Below are 22525 nucleotides of genomic sequence, written 5' to 3' on the forward strand. Positions count from 1 at the left end.
CCAAGCCTCGCACAGTTTAGGGCGTGTTGAGGGTTCCCCCCGGCACACACACACGCTGTTTTTCCACGCGTGTTGTTCCACGCTTCCCACGGCCTTGACCGCCGTCCTTCCCTGAAAACGCTGCTGGAGAAGACCAACGGCAGCAGAGTGCGTGTTTTCATAAGCACAGTAGCAAAAAAAGGGTACATTTATTTTCACAGTGATGTTGCTCCTTCTGTTTAGTTAGTGCTTTTCAGCTTAGAGGCAGCCCGAGACTTTTGTGCAACAAGAGTGCGAAGCCCTGACACTGAGCTTTGGAGAACCCTTACTTGAAAGCTGTAAAACATCTAAGAATAATGTGCTTGAAAAAGGCAAAAAGCTCAGACATCTCAGAATTACTTTTTTTTTCTTTCTTTAAAAAACCTCTCACTAGGAGAAAAAATAAATGAACTTTAAGACCTGTGGGGCTGTAGGTTCAAGATCAAACATTTGTCATGCAAAAGATGAGCCGCAGAGATGGAATCTTACCTTCTGCTGACTGCACCAGACACTTGCACTACACTTCACATATGATTTGATTAATTACTATTAAAAAAAAAAAATCTTACCTCTAGTCTTTTCGAGAAAAGTTGTTCTACCGCTTGCAGTAGAACAGTGTATGTTCACCTCGCCCCTCCTCATCCTATTTCAGGGACTACAGCGAAAAAAGGAAAAATAAGATCTCTAAAACCAGCGTCGTCTTACAGCCTAATACGCTATGATTCCCACCCGTCTTAAGAGAAACAGAACCTATAAGCTTCAATATTGAACAGTCCTAATTCAGGCTCTAATCGTATTAGTCTGGCATAAAACAAATTCCTACGTTATTTTCAYGAATCCAAGCAACATCTTCATCACTAAGACAGTGCTCAATCTCTCTGTTATCTTTCCATCAGTATGAAATAATATCAGCAACTATTTCTGTGTTAGAAAGCCATGGTTTAAAAGGCAGTGAATAAATGATTCATTTTACAATATTTTTTGATATTCATTGGAATGCAAGAGTTTTATGAATCACATCTCCATTTCATTAACTTACAGATCTCTTCACTTAGTCCAATTTTTAACCACACAACGAGAAGGAAGGATGTATTTTACAAACAGATAAGGAATCATTAGGCTGTCCTTGTGCCTGACTCTCACGCAATTTTGTGACAGGATAACAATACCTATAATTTTTGATAGCACAGATAAGATTTAGCTTGTCCAGGAAGTTCAGATTTTTGTACATTTTGATTCCAAACATAGAAAACTATGCTACACAGGGATATATTATTCTAAAACTACTGTAGTATTGAAACAACACTACTGTAATAGAGCTATATTTTAGGAGCAATTCCCCTTCATAATTAATTTAACCTTTTGAAGGACCCACAGAATTCACACAGTTGCTGACTAAGTACATATTTTAACCTGAAGACAGGATATCCTGTTAACTATTCAAATTATTTTGTGTTATTCAAAATATTTATGCAAAACATCAAAACATAACAAAACAAACACCAAATTTTTATTTCATCACAAACATTACAAAAGTCTAAACAGGTTAAAAAGTGTTCTGGAAAATGTGAGCACTTAACATCTAGAAATTTGTCTATAACCAGATGCTTAACTATTTGACACTGATCCAAGAGAAAACATCCCTTAAGTGCTAATGATTTTTAAAGAGTCAAAAAAATAAAATTGATGTTCCCTCCAATGATCTTTGAAGAAAATGCTCAGTAAGACTGTACAATATGAGGTAGCAAAAGGAAACTAAAATGGATTCATCAAGTAAAGGATTCTTTGTATTGCACATATGCTAGCCTTTCTTAAAAACAGAATTTGAGCATACAACCTTCTTAACTATCAAGTTGCATCTCTGGTTTTGTTTCTCTCCCTCTCTCTCTCTTTTTTTTTTTTTTTTTTTTTTTTTTGCCAAAAAGAGTAGAGGCCAAAAATACAGTGAAACCAGCAGAGCTAACTATGATCTTCAATGAGCAGAATCTCACTTTGAGATTTTTCTTCTGAATACTTTAGTTCATAAAAAGTAGTTAAGTAAATTAGCATCACATTTCTCACAGATTTATGCAAAACGGTTTAGATAAGCCATCAAGGGATCTTCATGAAATATTAATTACATTATATATATATATTTATATAAAAGTCCAGTATTTACAAAGTAGATGTAATCTTTAAATAGGAACATGAGGCTCTGAAGAAGGAATTCCCTCCCACCTCCAAACTGCACAGAATCAGGGTACCTTAATCAGGAGGGCTAATAAAAGAAACTGCTGTATGTAAACTATATTTTAAAGTCTTTAAAACCAAACCGAGCCTAGAAAAGTGATTCAAAGCAGCACTGATTTATCCCCTCCTCATGTGTTTTTCTTTCACTTACAGAGAACTGTCTATCAAGATAAAAGTGAATAAAGAAGTAGCTATCCAGTACCTGAAGAAACAGGATATTTCACTCTTTTGATTTGTTACAAATATGCTCACAGTAAAATCACCAGTTTAACAAGCAGCTTATTAAAGAAAGGAATATAGATCATCATTCTTACTGAAAGGCAAGCTTTAAAATAATTAGATGTGATTTCAGTTTGGCTTGACTCAGATTAAATGGTGCACATCAGCACTCATACCCCACTGACGAGTTATTTACATTGAGCAGCACACACAAAAAAGTATGTATGTCCATCAGACTGCTCACAAAATGTTACACTTCTGGATACTTTCGTGAGCTCCTGCTGGAAGATTGAAGATGTAAACAAGTTAAGGAAATATTATTCAAAGGAAGTGTTACTCAAGCATTTTTATAATTTATCACTTCACAAAAACATAAAACCTGTTTGTATATTAGYGCTTGCAAAGAAAGCAACCAACAAAGCCTTATCACCTTTCCTATTTAAGTGAGACATAAGTAGCCATAACTACAGCAAATTTGCTACAATGCCAGGAAGAAAAAAAAAAAAAAATCTAACAAAGTATGTGAAAGTTATGCTATTTTCCATTCTAGCAACCTTATTCATGAAGCATTCTGTTAATGGATATTTAAATGCATGCTCCTTCCAAAGAAAGGTGATCACACTGACACTAAAGATACCAAGAGACTAAGATAATCAAGAAAAAAATTTCAAACAAAAAATTGCRGAAATAAGGTGTCTCAAATTTGAGATTAAAAAAAATTACATCAGTCAACTTGCAAGTCAAGATGGATTTTTATGTCTACCTTTGCAGACAGAGGGAAAATTCCAGATCTATGTATGACCTTGATGTAGAAGTATTTTTGGCAATTCAGGCATATTTTGTACTGTGTTGTCAAGCAGTATTATAAATATAACCTTAAAAAAAAAAAAGAGTTCTTCCCATCCGTCCATCCCAGCTCAGGAAGTCAAACTTACCTTCCCCCTTTCATAAAACTGCATGGAAAAAAAAAAAAAGGATATCATGGCTTCAGACTGTAAATGGCAGAGTAACTTCTCTAGAGGAGGATAGCGGCACAGAGACGGGACGCAACCGACCATAATTAGTTTGTGCTTGGCTCTTGTGATAGCAACATTAAGACGTCGCCAATCCTTCAGAAGGGTGCCAAGCTGTTAAATAAGTGTAAATTGCTTTATTTTCCCACCTAAATTTCAGAATTTAGTGTCCATAAAATGATACTATTTTCAAAATGTGTTTAAGTTTAAGACTCAGGGTTTCTAACTTGACTGAAAAAGTCAAGATAACATGACCAACTCACGTTTTCATCACTGCTGTTCCTAACAAAAGACACAATTATGATACTTTTGTCTCTTCCTTGGTATTTATCTACAGTATTGACTTCCACTCTACTCTCTTTCAATCTTGCCATCAAGTCTGTGATTGTTTTTAATTGATGTCTGTATGGTGATATAATACCAATGTCTGAAGGTTTACAGCCAGCCTGAAAAAAAGAAGAAACAGAAGAAAAATTTGTCACTGCATTTATCTTGAGATATACTTTACAGTCAGAACATCCCCAATGATTTTTACAGTGCTACAAGATAGACTTTTCAGTGTAGAGACACTATGGAAATCTAAGCATAATTGGTATTAACTAACGAAAGAATTAATTATTGCAAAATACCAAACTTTGTCTTTACTCAGGACAAACACAGAAATACTCAGAATCCTTGCTGTTCTTTCTTCCTCAAGATGCAAGAAGAGCATTCAGAACTCTTAAGATTATTCTGTACTACCACTGACACTGACTAGATGAAATAAGAAAGGCAGCTCCCTTCCCCCCTCCCCTTACAAAAAAGAAAATTCCTCTTCTTTTAAACAATTTAGCATCCTGCTTTTATTGCAGGATGTGACCAGGCAAGGGACAGGGTACTGAATGCACATCTCAGACCTCTCACTATACTGACTTGCATCCAATCTCCAGCTGACCATTACAGCTGTCCCTCAAAGAGTAATTATCTAACTGTAGTTGTGATTCATATAGCAAAGTAAAAATTATTATAGAGCTGTCCCTCCAAACAACACTTTAAAGAAGATACCTTAATAAATAAGGATGTGAGGAAGAGTACTATTTTGGCTTCTGTCACGTTACTTACACCACCTTTTTCTGCATGTTCTGGTGCCGGGACCTTTAAAAATACAAATTAAAATAATGACTCTTGCTGTCTACAACAGCACAGTATATTCTGATCACTAAATCACTGCATTTCTTTTCTTTTCTTTTTTTTTTTTTTTACAGGAAGTTTTAACCAAAGATAAGGCTGTATGCTAAGTTTTACAGAGTAAAAAACTATATTTAGAATGCTATATTTACAAAATAAGCTGAAATGATCTGCTAAGATGAGTTGCCAGCAACAGCAAGTTATCTTAACTAACTGCCACAGCTCAATCATCTGTCTGTACATTCATGTTGTACAAGCCATATGAAAAATGGTTGTCTCCCAGCTTGACAAGGTGAAAGAGCTAGACATTTCACATGTGACTGTTTTAAGATTGTCCATAAAATTATGTTTACAGCAAAATTTCTCCCATTTCCACAGGGAAACTGAAAGCAGAAAACATTTATTTATTTATTTTTGAGAGCCTAGATTTAGAACTACAGAAAGATCTATCCAGAATGGCAGTACTGAACTGAACTTCCAAAGTTCAAAGAAAAAGAGGTATTCGCTCATTTTAGTTTCTTAACTAATAATGCCCTTTTCTGTATCACGTATGAATGAGACCAGATATCCAGGAACCGGCTGACAAGAATTCATACTCTTGCTATCTTGGTAACCACATTTTTACAGTTTATCCTCTTGGCTTATGATTGCCTCTTTTAAAGCATAAGCAATATCACTAACAGTGATTAATCCATCTCCCTGACATTACGTTAGTTTTCTGGTCACCTAGCACGTCCTTAAGTGACTGGGATGCAGTAGCAAACTTCCTGATTCAAGAATAGTCTGAAACTGAGCATATACTGAATCTGCCTGTGCCTTCTGGCTTTGAATTTCATTTGTTTGTACCCTACCTTATGAATGTCAGGACTCCTGTCCATCCCACTCATTGCATTGCTTCTTACAGTGACATCCATAAACTTTGTTGGATACCATTTTGTTTAGTTTTCTTTCTCATCTTTTATGACGCAGTATTACCAATTAAAATGGTAGTACAGTCATTTAAAATGGCATAGTCTGACCTAATACGATGATATATCCATGTTCTATTACAACTGGCTTTAACTCAATGAACAACAGCTGTTTCCTCATTATTTGAGGAGCTAAAATTGCAAGGATTTTTTTTTTTTTTTTTTTTAATAAAGTTTCCTGGTTGGTAGAGTAACACATGGTTCTTATCTGTATGAGCATTGCAGGAAAGTAGTCTCTGCCCACTTGAGCACTACCAGTGTACACATACAGAATCTAATGGTACACAGTGGAACTCAGCTGAGTAGTTTAAGTATAATCTATGTTCATTATCTAATATATTAAAGCACTGCAAGTGAACAGAAGTTCAGAGAGCAAAAACCCATATATAGCTATATGCTGTTGCAGTAATGTTCTCTTCCTGATGTGGCTTAAATGTTAATAGTAGATTTCTATTCTTAAATATTAATAGTAGATTAATAGTAGATTTTAGGATTCCAGTCACATGCAAAAAGGTAATCTTCGTTCTACTCCTTAAATAGGGCACTACACATTTCACCAAGAATCTAATTTCTGCAACATTTCCTCCAAACGTTTTATATGACAGTGTCCTTTTCAGTACACTGTATAGATTATAGAGGCAGAAAATAGTTTTCCTTCACATCAGAAGATTCTGTTGTTCTTTTCCCATATGTTTCTCTATACCTTGTGCCTTAATGACTACGTAGCTTAATGCTCACTATAAACTTGCTTTTTTTTTTGGGGGGTGGGGGGCACCGTCATCATGGATTCAGTCTATCTGTTGCTAAGACCTGTCATGACATAACTGAATTGAGTTTACTGTAATGAGAGCTCTATTTTTTTTTTTATTCACTAGTCTCACAGTCTACCTAAGAGGCCTCCAAACTCACGTGCGCTAAATTCCCATAGAGCAGAAATGCAGTGTTTTAGTGAATGCTTGGTTTCTGTCCATATTAACATCAACATAGCCGAAAACAATACAAAAAATAAAAATTTTTAGGTGAAAAAGGCTATTGTTACTGCAATCTAACATTCAGAATCTATGTTTGCATTTATACTTATGCATTACATTAGTATAGTAACAAAAAAGCTTTGGACTGGAGATACTCAAACTCACTAAATTAACTGCTCGATTTTTAAACAAGGAATACAAAATTTTTGTTTGTTTGTTTAAACCATTGCTGCCATAGTACATAGTTTTGACAGAAAATCCAAAAAGATTTGACATTTGTAGAATCAAACAAGTGTCTTACTCTCGAGCTAGGAAGGAAAAAAATAGAAATAAAATCAAAGCTCTAACTTTCACATTGCTAATTTTGGTCTGATCAACAGATGAACAGCGTGTTAGCACATTTCCTACTGGGACAAAACTTCCCGGTGACCAGCTGCTTTTCTGTGAAAGGGACAGCAGCTATTGAGGCGTTCCTGGAAACGGTCCCCTAGGTCCCATAAACTATTAAGTTTAGGCATGTTCAGAAATTACTCAAAACCAGCAAAGAACCACCTTTTAAGTCATTTAAGTGATTCTATTAGAATTCTGCTATAAAGATGAATCCTATAGGACATGCTGGAGACCACAGAAATAGATTGGAGACTTCTTCCCAGGGTGCTGTCTTAAGGCTCAGGTCAGCCTAAAGATCTTCAGTTGCAACAGTTACTGGCAATATCCAGTGTCAAGAGGATTCAAAAGAGAGTCTCTTAGAGAGGAAGATGGACTCAAATCCTTAGAACCTAGTCAGTAACTAGGGACATAAGGTACCAGAAACTACAAGAGCATGTTAATTTAGTCATCTTCCCCCCTCCATATGCATTTAAACTCTCTTATTTTACCTAGAGGTCAGTTTCTTTGTGTAATCCTTGTTGCACTTCAGTTTTATTCTTCTGACAAGAATTTCTTTGTGAGACTCCATGAAAGCATACACATAAAGCAACTTACTCCTCCCTCATACTTCAACATGTAAAACTTCTGCAAAATTCAACAGGGGATTAGAACTACTCCTGCCAGTGGCACACAGCTTAGATACCACTGACTCTCAGCTGCTGGAAATGACAGCATTCCATAGCTGCAAGGGCATCAGTGTAGCTACAGACTTTGAGCTACACTCTTTACATAAGGACAAATTTTATAGTGTACCCAACAGTTCCTGTAATACTGGCAATCTGAATTAAACTTTTCAACTGTTTTGAGATGAAATGTTTCTAGCAGCAGACACATCACAATTCATCAGCTATATTAAATACAACTGCACACTGCACATTTTACGTATAACTACATGACCATTTTTTAAAGCTATGTATTTTAGCCTATCTTTAAGCTTTACAAATTCTTACACACTAATTGTATTGAAAATTTATGAAAACAATTTTGAAGAGTATAATAAACTTTACCTTCTCTGTGTTTAGAAAACACACAGGTGTATCTGGTTCAAGTACTTCTTTCAACCATGTTTTTGAAGAACCTGCAAGTTCCAGCTTCAACTGTTTTAGGTTTGGCAAGTTCACAGTGGCTTTTGACACCTTCTCTGAGCCACATTCCAGTTTGCCTTCATACACTAACATGTTACTCAGTGACATAATTTTACTAAGGATTTAAAGACAAGGAACAGTGTCAAGTATTGCAGTTTAAATTGCACATTAAAAATCCTCATATAACAAATGGAAGTTTTAATACCTATTCATTCTGTACTGCACAGTTAACTGGACAACAGCATTTTGGTTTTGTTCCAGCCTCTTAAATAGGCTTTCACTCATGCCAAGATCTCTGTTAGAAAACAACAAACAGAAAACCCACACAGATGCATTAGTCAAAACATTGCAAGCTTCCCAAAGCTCATATTACTGATATTTGTCCTGCAGCATTTAATCTTACCTTGCTTCTGCATTTTGTACAAGTGGAGGTAGTTGCTGATGATCCCCCACCAGAACAAACCTTTTTGAGGAGAAGAGTGGTCCCAGACAGATGGGCTGGCTTATTTGAGAAGCTTCATCAACTATACAGAAATCAAACTGCTTCCGAACAAAGATGGGGTGATTTACTCCCATGCAAGATGTTGCAACCACTGGCTGAAAATTGAGACGCACTTTAAGGATAAGAGACATCTTATATCCATTAACACTACATTTTGCAGAATAAAATAAGAAAAAAGTTTCAAATATATAAAATATTTCCAATCTTACGAATTAAAAAGGCAGAATTTAAGAAATCAAATCATTAATCCTTGAATCAGACCAGTTCACATCTTGCACATATATTGGAATATGGTGAAGTGTCTACCTTAGAAAATTCACGAGGGAGGAAAAAAAATTGCAGAGAAAATAAAACAGCAGCACAACTATTCCCACTCCTGTGTTTCAACTGCAATCTGAAGTGACTAAAACACCAAACGTTGAAGTCATAAGGGAAATGACTTAATCATTTCCCTGCAACATCTGTTAACAGAAAAGTAAATAAGGGGGCCTTGCTATGCTAGCATTTACTCCAGCTACCACGAAACTTCTGTCTTTAAGCCAATCTGATTTAAAGCTGCCACTGGCTCAGTTTCCCCAGCTCTCAGGACTGTCCTTTGCACTAATGCAAAGCAGAACTAAGCTTTTAAAAATTGGTTTTTGGTCAGATCAGCTCAACAGTGCAACTGTCTGCCTTCCCCACCCTCTGACTGCACAAAAGCCACAATCCGCACAAGTGGGAGGGAAGGAAGGACAAACAACAGCATGAATAAGGATAGAGGAGAAGGTTGCAGTTACATCACCTTTCCTTTACTGAGATTAAGCTGCCATGGAACCACATATTAATCTATCTGACACAAGACCATGTCAGGAGAGGATACATATGTAAACCATACCATGAAACAAGATCTTGCATCTTTGGGAACCATTACTTCTGGTAATTAGTTATTTTGTGTAGACATAAAAATGTTTTTCCACTTTCAGATTTTTTTTGTCATTACTGGCTATAAATAAATTGAAATGATACAGAAATTGAGTATTTTTTTCAGCTCAGATTCCTTGTATAGTAACACACCATTGGGATAGGTTCCTTCTCTGCAGTATCTGAACAACTAGAACACTAACTTAATTAACTATAGCATTTTAATTCTTTTCTCACCTGACTGTTATAGAGCTCTTCCAAATCAGTTACAGATTTAATTGATTTGGACCTGCAAATTTCTTCTTCTGTAAACTTCTGTATATCTGGATGAACCTTCTGAGCTCGCCCCAAGCGCAAGAATCCTACTTTGAATTTGGCTAGCTTCAGCAGGATATTGTCTACAGCAGTGTGTGTAAAACTAGTCAGAAGAACGCTGAAGCCACAAGCGGAAAGAATTCTCACCTAATTATTGGTGCAGAAAAAGAACAGAAAAAGTCAAGTCCATATATAAGAATAAGCAGTTCCAAACTGGATTAAAAGCCAATAAATCTCAGGGAGAATCAATTACAAGTATGACATCATTTACATCAGCCTTTCTGGCCAGATCTGCTGCTTCGCTATTGTAAAGGCAATATGGGCAGTAGACATGACGGTTCCCATGAACAGCAGGCTTACTATACATGTTGCATATAGTGAGAGATAAGAGCATCCCTGCTCTGGGAAGAAGGCAGGCCCCCACTGTTAGAACAAGTTCTGCAGTCCATTCCCAGAAATGCTTTACTCCAGGAAAATACAGTCGCACACAGAGGGATTCAGTAGAGCGAGCTGATCTGTTGATAGCAACAGCTGTCTGCTCTCTATCATCCTCTTTCCTCATCAATTTTCTTGTGCAGCATAGAAGGAAAAGGGCAAAACATTCTCCAGGAAGGATGACAGCTGCAGGTAAGATGTTGCTGCTATTTCAAGAGCAACTCACTCAGTCCACAGCCATAATCCAGTATGCTCCTACAGGACATTCCTGGAGGAACAGGATCACGAGCTATAGCAGTTGGCCAGCAGGCTGTACATGGCTTCAGCACCATGGATTTATACAGTTTTTAATGGGCTAGCTGCAGACTTCCCCAAGGAGTCAGGTTTTTGATCTGAAATTTGGGATTTGAAGACTTGCTCATTTATGGGGATGATGAATTTTAACATCAAAATGAGATTATTTGATTTCTAAATCAAAATGGTTAAATATCACAATTCAGTCTCCTCCCTCCCAAATATATATTTTAGTTCTACCAAATGTAAATTCTTAAGTAGAAAAAAAACATGTATTTTCTTTGAAGTTATGCAAATAGTTGACTAAGTAATCACAATTGTTTTAGAAAAGTATGCATTATGCAGTTTAATACTCTCTTCCAAATCTCGTGATAATTTCCAACATCAAGTTACATAATCTTACTAGAGCACATATCGTAGTAGTTTTTCCCGTTCCAGGCATACCCACAATAAGTGTGTAGTCCTTTGAAAGTAGCACTTGTTTCATTGCCTGTTTCTGAGGCTTATTCAGACCTTTAAAGAAAAAGAAGTGAAATGTCTATAGTTAGCTATAATAATTCGTATTTAATAGAACAAAAGGATCTGAGTTTCTTCCTCTGCTAAACCATTAAGGAGAAAGGCTGAGCAAAGTAAGCCTATGGCTTCTGAGGAAGTAATGATGCTAAACACCACAGCACAAAGACAAGCAGTACAGGTCTACCCTATAGCCCTAGAAGTCAGTCACTGAAGACGCTCTTCTTCACAGGCCTTTTGTAATTTTTCCAACATCCTCAATGACCATCTCCATAAGTTGTCTTGTAAGGACACTTCTACTCTATCATACCCATTTTCCTGTTCAAACATGTATCTTCTACAAAGGGAAATAAACTGCACAAACAGCATCATCTTGAAAGCAAGAAATACTGTATCAGAGACTTTTTTCCAGAGTCTGGTGCAGACCAACAGTGCATTCCAGCTATTTGAACTAGGCAAAGCTCAAGTTAAAATAAAATAAAACGTGCCCTTAGATTTACTGTGCAAACAAAACATATGGCTTACAAGTACTCTTTCCATGGGAGGGTACTGTTCTGTAGCTCTTCCAGAACACTTGATAATCTGTTAGTCTTGAATTTCAGAATGTACTTTCTCCTTAATTTCCTATCCCTTAAACAGRAGGCAGGGCAAAATTCTTATTTAAAGTAGACCTCAAAGCAACATGACACATCTTTGCCTTCAGACTAAGTTTTTACAAAACTTCTATTTGCTCTAAGAAAATTCAGTTAAACCTGTTTTCATAAGAAAACTCAGAGAGCAATGGAGTATTTTCAGTGAATGAATAACATTTCCACATCTGTAAAACAAAATTATTTTATGTAAGTCACACAAAGCATCCTAACGCTACACTGTATCCAATAGGTCAGCAAGAATGCCAATACAAGGTGCTCACACCAAAGCCCTGTTGCTTCCACTCCCTCACAGTCCATTTCTCCTGTCCCAAGAGGCTTCCCTGCCCCTGATTTTTTTGCAAGTTGGAGATGWAGTCATATGGTACTCTGTTTGAAACTAAGCTACAGAAACTAACAAAAGTAAAATTAGAATTCTAAAGAAACATTTAGCCATTCTTCCAACTAGCATATGAATTTCATCATAGGGGAAAAAATGTTTTTATCTTTAAGCAAAAACTTTAATTGGATCTCAAAACAGGAAAACCTTTCTACTTAATGTGATAAATGCTTTGGCAATAGAGGTTTACTCCTACACAGAGGAGTTCGGAGGAGGGGCAGGAAAACACAGACTTCATACCTTTTAAAATATTTGCAACAGTTTCCTTTGCTTCAGGAGGAAGGACAGAGCTCAAATGCTGAATAAACCGTGGTTTGTGGAAGTCAATTATCAAGTTGCGAAGCTTTTCACTGTGGAAGGAGAAACAAAAAAACAAAGTTATCAGTTAAGAAATTCTACCTGAGGCATTAAAAGTGAGGAGTTTTTTTGTTTGTTTTTTTTGATACCTGACTGGAGAGTCTTCCATCAATTTGGAAAGATTTTCAAGGGGGACACCTATACCAAAGTCTCCTTCTTCATGATCCAGCCTAAACACAGTGTTCTTTGGGAGCTTTGACAAATTCCTGAAGGATGACAGTACCATGGACAAAATAATTTTGTTTGTAAGGACCACACTGATGATTAACACTTATTACTAGATCTTTAGGTGAAACCTCCATAAAGTCTCAGATGGAAACAATACTTGGAAGAAATACCCCAACCTGGTAACTCATCTGAGGTAAAATGTGGCCAAAGCCTARTTTAAAGACAATATAGTCTGAATACTGAAAGTTGCTATTTACACAGTAATCCACACAATATCATGTTAGAATCATAAGTAAATGGAATTTGCAAGCCTACTTAAATTAAACAACCTTATTAAATACACAGATAAGGACTGAAGCCCAGCATTGCAAGAATTCTGGAGGCATACTTCCCCAATCCAGCAAGATTAATCAGACCCATGTCAGAGCTTTCTGAGGGCCTAGAAGTACCCTTCCTGACGTCAGTATTTTAACACCCTCAAAGAGACTTTTTCCTCTATTACCTGCCCAACAAACAGGAGACATTTGTGACAGTGATTTCTCTAACGTAGCCAGCAGCCAAACCAAGTAAACCATTTTCCTCTCCACTCACAATCACTCTATCACCAACCAGAAGGTTTTTTATAGGTATCACACCATTTTTACGTTGGAAAAAATGTAGATATTGTCCCTCATAAATTTCCTGCACTTGACCAATTCTGATCATGTTTCCAACACAATTTCCAGCCTTCTCTCTGTGAAGAGATTAATATATAAGTATAATCTCATCTCAGTGAAATAAATATTCTCAAAGGAAAAAAAAACACACAAGAACCAGGAAGATTAAATTAAAATATTACTTTAAAACAGCTATTTTGATTTCAGAAGAGATTGTATGCCATGCCTAGGAATATAGTYCAAATAGATATCATTACTTGTCAAATAAACCTGCAGGAAAGCAGTGCAATGAGATGGGCTTGCAATCAACAGGCAGCCTCAGCCCTCAGAAACAGAACAGAACTACACAACTTTTACTTCTGAAGGCTGAGGCTGCAATTCACTGATTCCTATGTGGAACTTCAGAAATAAACTAAAAGCCAAGTACCATATTTCAAATACAAAACCGGTAATTCTAGTAGACCAATGCCTTTCATAAGGTCATGTCTCACAGAAGGGGGGTTGAGGGAAGAGAATATATAAAAAAGGCATATGCAAGGAAGCATTTTTGAATATTTCTAAAAGGAGTGGAAAACACAACTAGTTTCCCTTGTATGGAAAACACTACAAGCATATAATGCCTTAGTTCCAGTTACTGGAGGGGGCATTATTTGTACCAGGTTAAAAATTACCTCTTACCTTTCCACAGAAGGCATCATCCATATGTTTTTAGATCCATTTTTACTCTCTCCACTTTGCAGCTCCAAGGTTAACATTAGATACCACAGGCTGAAATATTCCAAGTGGGAGGGTTTCAGATGCTGGGACTCCTTTTCAATAACAGGTATCATAACAGGAGGAAGACACACACTGGCCATCTTTTGTTCTACAGCTCTATGGGTAGACCCAAACACAAAAAGAGTTAACTTGTACCTTTTTTCTTGCAAATCTACACATACATAAAGCAAATCTAAACATATATCGTAACACAGAAAAACATCAGATTAATCTGTCATCTTTGAAATAAAGTGGAACTTGTATCATTCATTCATATGAACAATCTCATAGTAATAACTCAGTCATCTCCATGATTTTGAGTGATTAAAGACAAAGTTATGAAAGGCCACTTGTAGTATTTCAAGGATAGCACTGAATATATTTAGATATTTGATCTCTTACTCCCCTTTTTGGTAAAATGACTACCATACTGAGATTTAACTAAGTCAAGGGAATTCTACAGTTAATAAACAGTCAATTCAGTTCTTCTAGGCAGTTCATCTCAAAACAAGACATCCATAGACATTATACATCATGTACATAAATTACAATCTTCAAGAGGAAAGAAAAGTTAGCTCTAAGAAAGTGGAAAAAAGCTACTCTGTTAAGAATAATCCTATTGCCATATCAGATGAATATTAGAGGCAGTATTTCACACAAACTGGCCTACTTTAGACAAAAAAAAAAAAAACACTGTGCACAGAATTACAGGGAAAGTAAAAGGGAAAGAATTGTTAACCAGCCATAACTCAGTTCTATTCCCTCAAAAAATTGCCTGTTTGGAGAGTTGCAAGGATATAACTTTATTAATGTAATTCTTAACTTTGGTACAATGGAAATTTGTTAACTTTATTAACTGTTATTGTARGACATATCTCAAATTTTGTTCTGCTGAAAATACATCTGAATAAACAATTAACTCTCCACAGAACCAGACACTTACTCACTTACACTGTAAAAATTGCATAGGAGTCTATGGAACATTATTTGAGGGTGAAAGTCATCACATAAAAATACAAAACTATGCACCAGAAAAARAAACAAAACAAAACACAACAGAATCAAAAGTTGGAATTCAAGCTTATTTAAAGAGTCAAACTATCTTTTTATTTTTATTTTTTTTTTACCTGCTATATAGAAAGCAATTGTGCATTTGGGAGCAGTATTTACAGGCTTCAGTATCATCAATTATAGGAGGCAAAGCAGCAAGCTGTGTTTGTTTTCTTCCCACAGCAGATTTACATGTACTGTGCATTAAGTAGAAGGCCAGCTGGTTTCTTAACTTAATTAATTCTGTGGAGAAAAGAACAAACTAAGCTGGTATTCTGGGGTTTGTTTATAATCATTTCTAACTCAGAAGCAATCAGGCATCAACTTTTTATTAGCCAGATAAGAAGTAGGTATTTATATAGGAAGAAGTCCTAAAAATGTATTAAAGTATACTTCAACTAATCTAAGTTTTTAATACAAGCTTATTGCAATGAGTAAAACTATGATAAGTGGTACATCTGTAAATACAGATATGGTAAAGAGCAAACCATACATCTATAACTCCTACTAAAACGTTTCACTGTAATTAAGATAGTGAAGCATGGTTTCTGGGGCTAGTGAACAACTTTACCTCTTCTATCCATGCGAGTTCCAGAAACAGGATACATAGTACCAGTTTTAAGATAAAGAAGAAATCCAGCTTCAGGATCTACTCTCCGTTCTAAATTCAGTAATGTATACAGAATAACCTGAAAATATTATATATTTGTAATACATGGTAATAAGTTGAAAGTACATTATAAGTTCCACTTCCATAATTTATCTAATTAAGCAGTCATTGCTATCACAAGTAATCTAGAAAGCGTAAGCAGTAAACATCTAACCAAGGACTTCAATTAAAAGCTATCTTCCTTAGCAAAAGCTAATACAAACCTACCATCTTCAGGTTGGGTCAATGGTCTGGAAAGAGGCACTCTCGCTTGAAGCAATTTGCCTCAGTACAATAACTGAACGTAGTAACAGGAGACGATAAAAAACAAACGTGTTTTAAAGCAGTAAATGTATATAATTCCCTTATATCAGTTCATTTTCATTTTACAACTGCAGCTTTGGGCTGCTGCGATTGGCCATCCCTGATTTTAAATTACATCATACATGCACAAGAAGTTTCACACTCATAACAAAAAAGGTCATCTAAAATAAAAGTTTATACGCAGTCACCAATATAGTTAAATCACAATAGATTATTTGTACCTGACTTCTGTGTTCTACAGAGTTAGACTCTTTGCCAGACTTGAGTTCTAACGGCATTATCCTAGACTGCACTCCAGACTGACAATGGATTTTCACACTGGCTGTAACATCAATCTTTCCTTTCAGCCCAAACCTGGGAGACCAGATAGTCTCTTCAATGTCCAGGATATCTAAAATTTCTATCTTAGCAGATAAATCATCTACTTTTCCATCACTTGACCTAGGAAGAAAAAAAAAAAAAGCAAGTCAGAAATTACCCATTTCCCTTAATATTTCCCCTTAATATTGTAGTATTACAAGTGTTGTAATCAATGACTTCTGCGTTATAGACAATCTTTAAACACTAATTTTGGAAGGAGAAACTTGCTCAAACTATCCTTCTATAAATGAAGCACCACATCAGAAAGTTATTTTAAAATACCACACTGCAACATAGTTTTGCTATTCACCTCAATTTCAAACTAAGATAAAAAAGAATCTGAAACTATTTTTACTAGTTTTGGGTCTTTTCCAAATAAAAACATCCTGAAACGCTTAGTTTCTTCAAAAGGTTTAGTGACACATACTGGAAGGTAGCAGACAAGTTTGATTCTGATACACCGGTTCATGAAACTCAAAACCACTCTATGACTATTACAATTGACAACAAAAAGCCCTAGGCAGGAGGAGCTCTGCAACAAATGAGTGAAAAAACTGCTCACCAAAATTTATCTCAATAAAGAATTGCATTCGATTAATAGTTTCATGTTGCAGTTTACACACATCAACAGTATCTTTTGTGTCAGTCAGCTGGTCAAACATGCTTGTTCTTCTAATTACTAACATTTCTACTCTGTATGACATTGTTTACAAACAATAAGACCAATAAGATTTGTCAGCTCTTCCTCTGCCTGATAATAACCATTCTTAATGTCTTTCTAAGTACTTGCAATGGCAATTAAACATGCAGCTCAAGGATTATTGTTTAGGCAATGAGGCCATCATTTACATCATTGAACAGAATCACAAAAACATTTCCTTAAAAATAAGAAATGGTGCCAAACATAATACACCAAGAAGTTTTAATTAGCTTTTCCTAAGGGTAGAAAAACAACATAGAATGATTTTAACTTTGAAATCAGGCTTCTTACAGTTTTAGTTGCATTTTATTTTGGTTAGCTGGATTGTGCATGAAGTCTTCTGCCCATTTAAGAAATGATGGCAAATATTCTTCTACTTCCTGCATTATTTCCTTTTGTTTCAGATTTAAAAGATACCTAAGACAAAATCACACCCATTAACAAGACCGGAATATTAGCTTTGTCTCTGGCATTCAAGTACTAGCAAGATTTATGGAAATAACCATGATGGAAGAACCATCAATAAAGCACAGAAAAGACTGATTCATTAAGGTTTAACTTGACTTACCAATTGTTAAAACTGTAACTGAGCATCTATTAAGAGAGACAGCACACATTCTATTCATTTCTGATATAACCCTTTTGGAGCAATGGGCATAACAACCACCACCAAAAAAAGCCCCCACGTGTAAACATCAGCAAGGTAGAACTGATGAAACAAGACATAGTAAAATTGCATTTAAAACTGGCTATTCCTAGGCTTTATGCAAGGTTGAGAAAATTTAAACAAAACAAAAAAACAAAATAAAAAACAAAGTGCACCTTCCTCTCCCTCCACCCCACCCCACCCCACCCCCCACCCCTACCCCCCATTTGATTGTATTCAGTTTCTGTCCAAATACACTGGTCTACTAATTGTCTTTCATATACATTTTGACAGGCTCTAAACCATTTTAACTGTGAAGGAATACGATCCTCTTCAAGGCATCACTACAGTTACAGACACAGAAAAGCAGAAATGCCTTTAACAGAACCTAATCATGTAGGCAGTAGATAGTGGTTCAGTGCTAGTAGTCACTGGAAATAAAGGCACTATTCTTTGGCAGCAGAGAAATGGAAGGGGGCTTTACACCAAGAAAATCCATACAAGTGCAAAAGATTCCAGACATCTGATCTTTTTATAATTCACTTTTCAGTTCTAACATGTGCAAAGAGGAATTGCAATCAATAGTTTCAAACACAGAGGCCAGTAAGATACAAAAGCCTTTAAGTAATCTTAAAAGTTACAATTAAAAAAAAAGAAAGGAAAAAAACTTACAAACTAGAGTAACATTTTGTTACAATTTTAACTTTCAGTTCTTCAGGGGCTAAGTGCCACTGACKTTTCCCAAGTTGCAATGCTGAAGTTAAGAGGATTTTTACATTAATTGAACTCAATTTTAACCAAGTCTGCAGTAAAAGTAAAAAGACTATTTGACTAGCATTCCTACCAGCTTTGTGCAGAAAATAAGTCAAAAGTCCCTAGATGTATGGGCCTTTAAGCAACCCAATAATGAAAAAAATAATATAACTCAGTGCTTGGTCAGTCAGAAGTTTGTTTCATTTCCTGAGGATCATCATTATGTTTGTCACATTTAACTCAGCTTTGAGAAATGCATGGAAATCTAATGTTAAAGACACAAAACCCAACCACTGCTTCCTGCTGAGAAGAGAAAAAAAAAGAAAAAAAAAAGAAAAAAAAGAAAGAAAAACACAGCTGTAGTTCCTTGAGAAACATAATTCAAATTTATAAGAGTAGCTCAGCAAGGAAGGTCAATTAAATTACATTATGAAATAAGAGATATCAGTTTAATGAAACAAGGTCATTTGGCAGAATACTCTCCAGACAGTCTTTAAGTAGAAATTTATCTGCTACTTTAAAAAAGGGTACCTGCAATGCTACTTACATTTCTTTAAGATACTTCTGTCCAGAGACAATTTTATTTGCTAGTTCTTCTACTTTGTCTTGGGTCAAGTTATTTGTTACTGCTTGCTGAAAAATTTCATGAAGAATTGTACCAACGAGCATTTGCCGTGAGCCAGACTCAGAGCGCTAGAACAGAAGTCATACAAAATACATGAGTCACACAACATAAAATGAAACTTTATGTTCACTCAATGCAACTTTTATAGAAAATTTTGTTTTCATTTGCTGTACATGATGAATAGCATCCACATCACTACAAAAAAAAAAAAAAACCCACACATTTCCTGCATTTTAACAAGTCACACAAAATATTTCCAACACTACTTTGCCTCAGAAATCTGTCTCACCATCACCAAATTTAGACTCTGTAAATTCATAAGAATTTAGTAAGTTACCGCCTCAGCACAAGCCACCAGTACGTGATCAGATAACTAACAGTATGTTTTGCAAGTACTTATTGACATCTTTTATGGATCTGGCAAATACTGGTTTCACTCCAGCATCTGGAAGGTGTTGTGATCCTGGAATCAGGATCCTCTACACTGTCTGTCACGAATGATTCTCAGTTTATTCCCATCACTTCTCTAATGAAGGCCTGTCACCATCTCCTCTAACAGTCTTAACTCCCTGTACTTTAGTTTTTCATTCTGGCCATGGTCTCTCAGCCAGCTTGTTTCCTACTCCATTCCAGTTTCCTTCCCCCATTTAGATTTATATTCCCACTGTGTCTAGAAGGGTTTTGTTTTAGCTAAAACTGGTAGATGTTGCCTACCACAAGAAATCTTTCTTCTTTTCAGCTTCTAATACATGAGTTTGGATTCCAGACAGCCCACACCAGCCCTGATTACAGTACAGGTATATTTCTGCTCGATTTTCAGGTACATTCCCGCTTAATCAGCTAAAGAATGCTCCTCCTAGGTATTAGAGTAGATACTCCCCCCCCCCCCCAAAAAAAAAAAAGAACAACATACGCTGATTTTTCAAAGGCTTTAAACTTGGCCAAATGTGGTTATGTTTTTCATATGGCCAATAAGAAGCACATACCTCATAAAGGATTCATATCCATGGAAGATGGGGCTAAATACAAAAATTACCAAAAAAGTTGCCAGAATTTAAGCGGGTAGATTTTTTTTTTTAAAGCCCTAGTAAGGATACAAGACAGCAGAAAAATCTCAAAAAAATCACAGGTAGCCGAGCCAAAGACAAACAAAGATTTCATTCTAAATTATTCTGTTTTGTAAACATCATAAACAGCTAATAACTACATTTGCAATACAGTGTCTCAGATGGTTTTAATATCAGGCAAAACCACCTGTCTCAATAAGTGAAATGGAAACTAATCACATTAAAACATGTGAAGCTCTATAATTAACACTCACCCTAAATTTTTCACTCAGCACCGCTCTTCTCATACATCGAATACTACTTGATATTGTAGTGCCAGAAAGCAACAAGTCTGGGTAAAGAACCAGGTATCCAGACTGCTCATTTATTATCCAGGTACCAGAGCTACACTCCCCTTCTAAATGAATGATATCTCCTGGAACAACTGGAACAGAATCCCTATGAAATAATACATTTGAACAACCACTTGTAAGCTAAAGACACCAAACATTCTAAGCTTATTAGTATATTTCACAGATTCAACATCATCTGAAATAGCTTTCTTTTTCTAATATTTATAAAAAGTTCACTTAAATTCTGAAAATCAATACAGGACTTCTTACTGATAAAACATGCTTAATTTTGAGTACCAGATAATGTGTCAGAACAACTTGCATGTAGGTAAATCTGGTAGATGTCAGATTATTCCAGCCCCATCTGTTGAACATTTCAACATTTTATATCGGCATACTGCTCTTCCACATTACATGAGAACTACCTTTTTACTTAGCTACTCTGCTTGTATAAGAAGGCCAGAAGAATATTTTTACTAACTTGCAAGTTTCAGGGTTCAAAATAATTTATACTTCCTCGTCTAAGAGATGGAGTCTTAGACTTTTTTCCCCTGTCTTTCAGACTCCCGTATAAAATGAAAAGCAGTACCAAGTATCTAGTGCATGTTCATGCATTCCAAAAGACTGAACCAGTCATTTCTTCTGTAAAATACTATGCAACACAAACATCTACACTTGAAAGAAGTCTTTTGCAGTAGAGCTCAAGCTAAGGTGATCTTACCAGACTGTACAAAACTTCGTTTTATAGACATGTCTAGACACGTCTTTGTACATCATTTAAAAATAACACTTTTAGTTGTTGCCAGACAACATGCAAAAAACAAAAAAAAACCACTCTGCTTTGAGTTTACTGCCTTGCTGTTCATTAGTATGAATACAGGTCTGAATATCCTAAACCTTTCAGGTACTAGTACTTACTTGATACAAATAAATATGACATCAGCTGCCCTCAGGATAAATATCTGTTATGCTAACATATTGACAACACTATACCAAAGAAAGCTTGCTCAAATATAACATTTCTTATCATTTTAAACAGATAAAAGCTCATTTCAGAGGCAACATAAAGAAAACATAGTTAATAACTATTGGGTTAATAACAACCCACTACCCCTTTTCAGATATGAAAATATGACTTTTCAGTCTATGTTTCTTCATGGATTACCAGCCATTCCTTAGAATGCATAGTTCTGTATCTTCCAGCGACGGCGATGACGTAAGTGTCAGGTGTTTCTCTGAGTCCATCCCATTTCTCTGTATTATGCTGACTTCCAACACACGGTATCTGTTGTTCAAACCCTTCTTAAGTACTGCATCAGAGAAGTCGGTCACTTCCCTCTGAAAACTGAAGTAACAATTCATTAATGCAGTCAAAGACATGACACACAGAGTCCACAGACAAGAGGAGCACAAGTTTCAAATGTAAACCCAGCTTCAACTCCCATCAATTTTCTAAGGGACACACTAAGTTTTATATGGACAGAAGAGAGGGAATTTTTCCCTGCTGTTTTTTCCTCAAATTACCTCTTCAGACATCAAGGATGAAAGACTAGCGTTTGGACAGATATAACAAAGGAAAGAGATATAAACAGCAAAGAAGTTGCTGCTTACTGCAGTTACTACTTTATTGTGGTGTCTGTATATCCATATTTACTTAACGCTCAGCAGAATCATTTTGCAAGTGCAACGCACTTAAAAAGAAAGTTTGAAAAGTTTGAACTTCTTGAAAGTTTGAACCACCGCACCACCTGGAGCACAGAGAGCCACTTTTACTCCCCTTAACCTCAGCACAAACGGAGGAAGAAGGCCGAGCTCCGAAGCTCGGCTCTCACGCGGCCAACAGCCGCGACCTCAGAGGCGGCGCCGCAGCCAGACGCCCGCCTGCCTCGGGATGCGCCTGCCGGAGCGCGGGGAAGGGCGCTCACACAGCGGGCGGGCAGCCGGCCGGCCGCGCGGAGCAGCCTCCTCTCGCTGATTCACCGCCGCAAGTGGCCG

General features: G+C 36.3%; 2 protein-coding genes across 4 annotated transcripts in view; both read right to left on the reverse strand.

Annotated features, from left to right (window-relative positions):
- Positions 1-606, reverse strand: part of RUFY2 (RUN and FYVE domain containing 2) — a 28108-nt gene extending 27502 nt beyond the window's left edge. The window contains exon 1 of the mRNA XM_085305539.1: positions 588-606. The gene's annotated coding sequence lies outside the window, so the exon portion shown is untranslated. The remainder of the gene's footprint in view (positions 1-587) is intronic.
- Positions 607-644: 38 nt separating this feature from the next.
- DNA2 (DNA replication helicase/nuclease 2) lies at positions 645-21920 on the reverse strand. Of its 3 annotated transcripts, XM_085305536.1 has the most exons (20): positions 21696-21920; positions 20453-20636; positions 19054-19199; positions 17399-17524; positions 16269-16488; positions 15646-15763; positions 15152-15317; positions 13947-14141; positions 13115-13345; positions 12534-12650; positions 12328-12437; positions 10949-11058; positions 9739-9963; positions 8503-8696; positions 8305-8394; positions 8022-8214; positions 4524-4613; positions 3743-3925; positions 3447-3593; positions 1507-2763 (listed from the first exon to the last, which is right to left on the reverse strand). In XM_085305536.1, exons 1-20 carry the CDS (start codon positions 21908-21910, stop codon positions 2707-2709), a joined length of 3117 nt encoding a protein of 1038 aa, XP_085161662.1. In that variant the 5' UTR covers positions 21911-21920; the 3' UTR covers positions 1507-2706. The 3 variants fall into 3 exon arrangements, with proteins under 3 accessions (XP_085161661.1, XP_085161662.1, XP_085161660.1); XM_085305535.1 differs by lacking the exons at positions 1507-2763; positions 3447-3593 and adding an exon at positions 645-673; XM_085305534.1 differs by having other exon boundaries at positions 1507-3593.
- Between the last annotated feature and the right edge of the window lie 605 nt (positions 21921-22525).

This window comes from Rhea americana, unplaced genomic scaffold, assembly GCF_003343005.1.
Source record: "Rhea americana isolate MKP2758 unplaced genomic scaffold, rheAme1 scaffold_222, whole genome shotgun sequence".
Classification (NCBI taxonomy): Eukaryota; Metazoa; Chordata; class Aves; order Rheiformes; family Rheidae; genus Rhea; species Rhea americana.

Excerpts from the sequence above, each read along its gene's own strand:
- DNA2 (XM_085305534.1), bottom strand. The coding sequence starts at position 21,910 with ATGTCTTTGACTGCATTAATGAATTGTTACTTCAGTTTTCAGAGGGAA. Across the intron at positions 14,142-15,151 it reads AATTGCTTTCTATATAGCAG|AGCTGTAGAACAAAAGATGG; the intron begins GTAAAAAAAAAA and ends GTCTACCCATAG. Across the intron at positions 12,438-12,533 it reads ATGGAAGACTCTCCAGTCAG|TGAAAAGCTTCGCAACTTGA; the intron begins GTATCAAAAAAA and ends CTCCTTCCACAG.